General features: G+C 33.9%; 1 protein-coding gene across 1 annotated transcript; it reads left to right on the plus strand.

Annotated features, from left to right (window-relative positions):
* Nucleotides 1-7,904, plus strand: LOC134690224 (toll-like receptor 10). The gene is made up of 2 exons (XM_063550199.1): nucleotides 1-655; nucleotides 7,036-7,904. Exons 1-2 carry the CDS (start codon nucleotides 79-81, stop codon nucleotides 7,506-7,508), a joined length of 1,050 nt encoding a protein of 349 aa, XP_063406269.1. The 5' UTR covers nucleotides 1-78; the 3' UTR covers nucleotides 7,509-7,904.
* The last annotated feature ends 248 nt before the right edge of the window (nucleotides 7,905-8,152 follow it).

Genomic DNA, 8,152 nt, shown 5'->3' on the forward strand with positions numbered 1-8,152 from the left:
ATCTATTGATGTTAAAATTCACTTGATTGAGATTTGTGTACATCGACGATTTCGTTTTATTATGAAAACGGATTGACAATGATAGACTGCAAAATTAATGCTATGGTTCTGCTTACAATCAGTATTGCGTTTATCTGTGATGCTAAAACTTCAAGATGCCATTACAATTTGAACAGAGTAAAACAACTAGTTGCTCATTGTGAAAACCAAGGATTTACGTTGGTTCCTAGGAATCTTAACAACACTATCCAAGAATTGGATCTTTCAAACAATATGATTAAAACATTGGAAAATGGGACGTTCGAAAACTATTCGATATTGGAAGTTTTAATTTTGAATCATAATAGAATATCGGAAGTACATATACATGCTTTTGTTGGCTTACCTTATCTGAAAGTTCTGAAGATACGTGATAATTTTATAAATATTACAAAGCTTTCTACAAGAGTTTTCAGTCCTCTTGTCAATTTGACGACTCTTGACATAGGTCGAAACGCAGAACAGTCACCTGTAAACAAATCTTTCGTCTATCCCGATAAAACATTTGCAGCCTTGAAGAGATTACAATTTCTGTCATTGGACTTATTTATGTTCCCGGAGTTTGGGGATGGATTCCGCTCACTGCAATTCATAACCGTTTTAAATTTTGACCGGTGTTATTTGAAAAACATGGATAGATTTACATTATCAAATTCAACATTTAGAAATTTTTCACCAAAGTTAAAAGAACTATACATTAGACGCTGCGTTAACTTTTTTAGACTAGACAAAGGCATTTTGCAGTATTTTCCCGAATTAAAAGTTTTGGACTTATCTAATTCAAATATTCATTTGTTCCAGGCACTAAATATACTTCACCCCTTTCAAAACAAAAAAATGTCTGTTATCAACTTTCACCATATAAGCGATAAGAGTCTCAACGATGACGAGTTTCCGTATTCTGTGGTCGTGACGAAAAAACTAATGAAATATCTTCGGACGATCTGCGTAGAAGCTTTAGATTTGTCAAAAACGGGTATTGTAGACGATCAACTGAACTCGTTGTTTTCATTCCAATTCCCAGAATGCTTCAAAACCTTCATAATATCATCCAATAGACTACCATCTACAAACATAGAACATTACATGGAAACCGTCATTTTCTTAACAAGGGCGACAAATATGACAACATATGACATGTCATACCTTGAAAGCCAATTTTTGAATCCGGTTTATCTTGATGTATATCATCCGGAAAAATTCATACCGAAACAAGAAGAGCAGCAAAGATTTCAGATGCCATTTCATATAAGTTTTAAAATACCGCCATCACTTGAATTTGTTCGCTTTACCCATATGTCAGTCGTTTCTGCTACTGTATCAATTACATGTGCAAATTCATCTATGAAATATTTTGATATTTCATATAGTATTTTTGAACAATATCCAATTGTACAACAGAAATGCGGAAAACATCTTAGATATTTAGATGTCTCTGGAATATCTTCAACAATGATATTTCAAACAATACCTCTGCCAAGACTGACAACATTAAAAATGACGCATGCCAGCATAGACAGGAGTATTCTTGAAGGCAAGCAATGGATGTTACAACAAGCTCCCGCACTAAAAAATGTAGATATATCTTTCAATAATCTTTGGACATTGCAAGACACGGAATTATTAAACACTTCAGGAATAACACATCTGAATATGTCGAATAATCTTTTCCGGTCAGTTCCTACATGTGTCTCTAAACTACGACACCTAGAATCGTTAGACCTTTCCAATAATTTGATAACTTCTGTTGATAAAACTATTCGAAAATGGTTAGATGAAATTATTGAGTCGACTCAAAATTTTAGCCTCGATTTGAATAATAATGCTTTGGTTTGTTCGTGCACTACACTTGACTTTCTGTTATGGTTAACAAAGACACCGGTGTCATTTGTAAATGGAAACACTTATACGTGTACAATGTCAAATAATTCACAAGTCAATCTAATGGAAGTCACCCAGGATATCAAGAGATACTTTGCTGACTGCAATGCCACCGTGTGGCTGAGAATTGGAATAGTATTAATTTCGTGTATTGTGAGTGTATCGATACCACTTTCAATTGTGTATTATTACAGATGGAAAATAATCCTGTTTATGTTTAGAAAATTCAGACGAGCAGTCGAGAGAGGGTTGCATGTAAATTATGAATATGATGTGTATGTTTCCTATGAAGAAAGAAGCATAACTTGGATAAAGAATAATCTCCTTCCGAAGACTGAACAAGAATGGGGACTGAAAATATGCTTACATGACCGCGACCTTCTTCCTGGACAACCTACTTCAGAATCTAAGGCTCTTTCAATTCATCAAAGTAGACATGCTATTTTTATCATTACTGAAAATTTCAACGAATGCGAGTGGGGGAAATTTGAAATCGAAAGGGCAAAGTATGAGAAATACACGAAAAACTTGATGAAAATCATTGTTATTTTACAAAACGTTAACGTCATTGATATCCCTGAACAACTTGTCGACATTTCAAATGATGTTAATTTTATCGAATGGCATCTAGACGAAACTGGAATTTGTGAAAATCAGACTGAATGGTTTAGACTTAAGACATTGCTTTTTCTAAATTAGAAAAAAAAGAAAATTTAGAAAAAATAGTAAGAACTACCCCTGATAATTTCGAAAATGGTTTAATTCATGTAACAATCCTCTATATACAGCTTTGTATCTTCTCTTTATCTAATCATTTAAAATAAAATATTTGCACAACCATCTGTTTTCATTTGGTTATCGCGTACATGACCGCCTGTTTTATTGAATTTGTATATGTGTTGCAACACGTGATCTATGAATTTTTAACATTGCCATAAAGACGAGATGTTTGATTTGTGATTCTCAACTCACCATTGTTTCTTAAAATGTCCTGTACCAAGACGGGAATATGGCAGTTGTTATCAAATAGTCCGTTTCTATGTGTGTTGGCGTTTGCGTTTGAAGCAGCTCAGTGTTTCTGATGTTCCGTTGTTTTCCCCGTATAGTAGATAAGTTTCCCTCGGCTTTGGTTTGTGGCCCCGTTTTGTTTTCCAATAATCGATTTAAGACTATTGAACATCGGTATACTGCTGTTGTGTTTATTTGACTCATTTTTCAGACTTAGACACCACCATGATTTAATCACATAAGAACACGACGGGTGCCGCATGTGGAGCAGGATCTGCTTACCCTTCCGGAGCACCTGAGATCACCCCTAGTTTTTGGTGGGGTTCGTGTTGTTTATTCTTTAGTTTTCTATGTTGTGTCATGTGTACTATTGTTTTTCTGTTTGTCTTTTTCATTTTTAGCCATGGCGTTGTCAGTTTGTTTTAGATTTACGAGTTTGACTGTCCCTTTGGTATCTTTCGTCCCTCTTTTAAGTAATGGTAAGACCATTAGCGTGTAGTCAATTAAATATGCTCAGTCTATGTTTGGACGATTCAGTTATTGTTATCAAGCTCTACCCAACACCATCATATTGAACTGTCTGAAAATCAACTGAAAAGTTGTTCCCTTCACTGTCATACTGAATTGTGGACTGTCAGAGTCAAAATTACCGTTTCAGACTATAATGTAATTAACTTTTAAAGTAGTATCATAAAAAAAATGTGCAGTGAGATGCCTTATTTCCTCCCATGCCTGTTTGAAACTTCGATTCCAGCGTCATTGGTGATTTTTTTTGGTAGACGAAAATCGCGTCTAGCGTACAATAGGTACATATGGTGAGTGTATTTGTAAGGATAACTACTTCTTGAAACCCATTCTTAAGATTCCAACAGGATATCAACAAGCGTTATGCAGGAGGTAAATTTAAAATTACACCAAGAACAAAATAAGATGTCTGGTTGTCAAAGTTTCCAAGAAACTAGTATTAGTACTGTACAGGGGCCTACTGACTGACCTAAGAGGGGCCGTTCTAGTCACGCTTCAGTGTGATTCCCTATATAAGCAACCAATGCACCCCCCCCCCCCCCCCCCAAATCCGCCTCTGCTGTATTCAATATGTCAACAATATGTTATGTAGGGAAAATTAAAATCAGAATAATACTGAACGTCGATGCAAATTCAAAACAGAAAGTCCTTCATCTAAGTTAACAAGCAAATATTTGAAAAATTAATATATACAAAAAAAACAAACGTACAAAAGACTGAGACAATTTTTTAAAGGTATGAGGTAACTAATACACTTATTCACACTACATACTGCCATGGTTTAACAATAAACAAAAGTATCAGGTAAAGTTGATCTATTTGAAACAATTTCACCTTCTACACTTTTCATCGTTCAGGGATCATAAGGAAAATTGCGATTTTTTATCAGATAAAATATTTCGATGCCTTTTCATATCTGAAAGGTGTTTCGTGCATTTAGTTTAGTGACGAGAAAAAAGGGGAAATAACAAAAATACCTAATCGAATTTTCAAAACAGAAAGTCTTGTCAGCCCTGTGTTGGGTAGTCGGTTACTTAAAGATATTTTTTCATTTATTAAACTGACTTATACTATTATTGTAGCTATTAATTATTTATCACACATATTCATATAAAGTTTTCTGTATTCCTTTTAAAACCGGTTTCTCTGTATGTTTCTTTTGTATCTTTGGCCTCTCTTTTCTTTTGAATAAAAAATCGGGTTATTTTCATTAACTTTTTATTTTTCATCTCGCTCTAATATTTTGCCATGTGATTATGGACTTTCCAAATTGATTTTCCTCTGAGTTCAGTATTTTTGTGATTTTACTTTCTAATGTAAAATATTATAAATACTTGTTGGGGACTTCAACTCTCGCACTGGCCAAAATCCAGATTATATTATTGATGACTCTTCTGACGTTAATGATTTTGGTTGCAACACTATATTAGTCAACACTTTTGTACTGACATGAATTATCATTGATATAGTTATATTTATAAATTTGCTGTTTACAAAATTCTGAATTTTCTGAACTAAGGCTGTTCTACCTCAGGCATAGATTACCTGAGCTGTATTTGGCAATACTTTTATGAATTTTGGTCCTCAATGCTCTTCAACTTCGTACTTTATTTGTCATTTTTAACTTGTTTTTGATTCGAGCGTCACTGGTGAGTCTTTTGTAGACAAAACGCGCGTTTGGCGTATATACAAAATTTAGTCCTGGTATCTATGATGAGTTTATTTACCACACAATTATTCTGTGGATGAAATTCCTAAGAAAAGAAACAACCACGATAATTTAAGTAATGCCCAAGGCATACATTTATTAGAAATTATATATTCAAATCTAAAGATTATTGATGGCAGATATGTTGGCGACTCCCTTGGTTACTTTACATGTATAACTACACATAGATTAAGTAGTATTGATTATGCTATAGTTAGTGAAAGTCTCCAGTCCTCATTTCTATATCTAGTTGCTCATTGTGAAAACCAAGGATTTACGTTGGTTCCTAGGAATCTTAACAAAACTATCCAAGAATTGGATCTTTCAAACAATATGATCAAATCATTGGAAAATGGAACGTTCGAAAACTATTCGATATTGGAAGTTTTAATTTTGAATCATAATAGAATATCGAAAGTACATATACACGCTTTTGTTGGCTTACCTTATCTGAAAGTTCTGAAGATACGTGATAATTTTATAAATATTACAAAGCTTTCTACAAGAGTTTTCAGTCCTCTTGTCAATTTGACGACTCTTGACATAGGTCGAAACGCAGAACAGTCACCTGTAAACAAATCTTTCGTCTATCCCGATAAAACATTTGCAGCCTTGAAGAGATTACAATTTCTGTCATTGGACTTATTTATGTTCCCGGAGTTTGGGGATGGATTCCGCTCACTGCAATTCATAACCGTTTTAAATTTTGACCGGTGTTATTTGAAAAACATGGATAGATTTACATTATCAAATTCAACATTTAGAAATTTTTCACCGAAGTTAAAAGAACTATACATTAGACGCTGCGTTAACTTTTTTAGACTAGACAAAGGCATTTTGCAGTATTTTCCCGAATTAAAAGTTTTGGACTTATCTAATTCAAATATTCATTTGTTCCAGGCACTAAATATACTTCACCCCTTTCAAAACAAAAAAATGTCTGTTATCAACTTTCACCATATAAGCGATAAGAGTCTCAACGATGACGAGTTTCCGTATTCTGTGGTCGTGACGAAAAAACTAATGAAATATCTTCGGACGATCTGCGTAGAAGCTTTAGATTTGTCAAAAACGGGTATTGTAGACGATCAACTGAACTCGTTGTTTTCATTCCAATTCCCAGAATGCTTCAAAACCTTCATAATATCATCCAATAGACTACCATCTACAAACATAGAACATTACATGGAAACCGTCATTTTCTTAACAAGGGCGACAAATATGACAACATATGACATGTCATACCTTGAAAGCCATTTTTTGAATCCGGTTTATCTTGATGTATATCATCCGGAAAAATTCATACCGAAACAAGAAGAGCAGCAAAGATTTCAGATGCCATTTCATATAAGTTTTAAAATACCGCCATCACTTGAATTTGTTCGCTTTACCCATATGTCAGTCGTTTCTGCTACTGTATCAATTACATGTGCAAATTCATCTATGAAATATTTTGATATTTCATATAGTATTTTTGAACAATATCCAATTGTACAACAGAAATGCGGAAAACATCTTAGATATTTAGATGTCTCTGGAATATCTTCAACAATGATATTTCAAACAATACCTCTGCCAAGACTGACAACATTAAAAATGACGCATGCCAGCATAGACAGGAGTATTCTTGAAGGCAAGCAATGGATGTTACAACAAGCTCCCGCACTAAAAAATGTAGATATATCTTTCAATAATCTTTGGACATTGCAAGACACGGAATTATTAAACACTTCAGGAATAACACATCTGAATATGTCGAATAATCTTTTCCGGTCAGTTCCTACATGTGTCTCTAAACTACGACACCTAGAATCGTTAGACCTTTGTCAATAATTTGATAACTTCTGTTGATAAAACTATTCGAAAATGGTTAGATGAAATTATTGAGTCGACTCAAAATTTTAGCCTCGATTTGAATAATAATGCTTTGGTTTGTTCGTGCACTACACTTGACTTTCTGTTATGGTTAACAAAGACACCGGTGTCATTTGTAAATGGAAACACTTATACGTGTACAATGTCAAATAATTCACAAGTCAATCTAATGGAAGTCACCAAGGATATCAAGAGATACTTTGCTGACTGCAATGCCACCGTGTGGCTGAGAATTGGAATAGTATTAATTTCGTGTATTGTGAGTGTATCGATACCACTTTCAATTGTGTATTATTACAGATGGAAAATAATCCTGTTTATGTTTAGAAAATTCAGACGAGCAGTCGAGAGAGGGTTGCATGTAAATTATGAATATGATGTGTATGTTTCCTATGAAGAAAGAAGCATAACTTGGATAAAGAATAATCTCCTTCCGAAGACTGAACAAGAATGGGGACTGAAAATATGCTGACATGACCGCGACCTTCTTCCTGGACAACCTACTTCAGAATCTAAGGCTCTTTCAATTCATCAAAGTAGACATGCTATTTTTATCATTACTGAAAATTTCAACGAATGCGAGTGGGGGAAATTTGAAATCGAAAGGGCAAAGTATGAGAAATACACGAAAAACTTGATGAAAATCATTGTTATTTTACAAAACGTTAACGTCATTGATATCCCTGAACAACTTGTCGACATTTCAAATGATGTTAATTTTATCGAATGGCATCTAGACGAAACTGGAATTTGTGAAAATCAGACTGAATGGTTTAGACTTAAGACATTGCTTTTTCTAAATTAGAAAAAAAAGAAAATTTAGAAAAAATAGTAAGAACTACCCCTGATAATTTCGAAAATGGTTTAATTCATGTAACAATCCTCTATATACAGCTTTGTATCTTCTCTTTATCTAATCATTTAAAATAAAATATTTGCACAACCATCTGTTTTCATTTGGTTATCGCGTACATGACCGCCTGTTTTATTGAATTTGTATATGTTGTTAACAACACGTGATCTATGAATTTTTAACATTGCCATAAAGACGAGATGTTTGATTTGTGATTCTCAACTCACCATTGTTTCTTAAAATGTCCTGTACCAAGACGGGAA

The sequence above is a fragment of the Mytilus trossulus genome, chromosome 11 (genome assembly GCF_036588685.1).
Source record: "Mytilus trossulus isolate FHL-02 chromosome 11, PNRI_Mtr1.1.1.hap1, whole genome shotgun sequence".
Lineage (NCBI taxonomy): Eukaryota > Metazoa > Mollusca > Bivalvia > Mytilida > Mytilidae > Mytilus > Mytilus trossulus.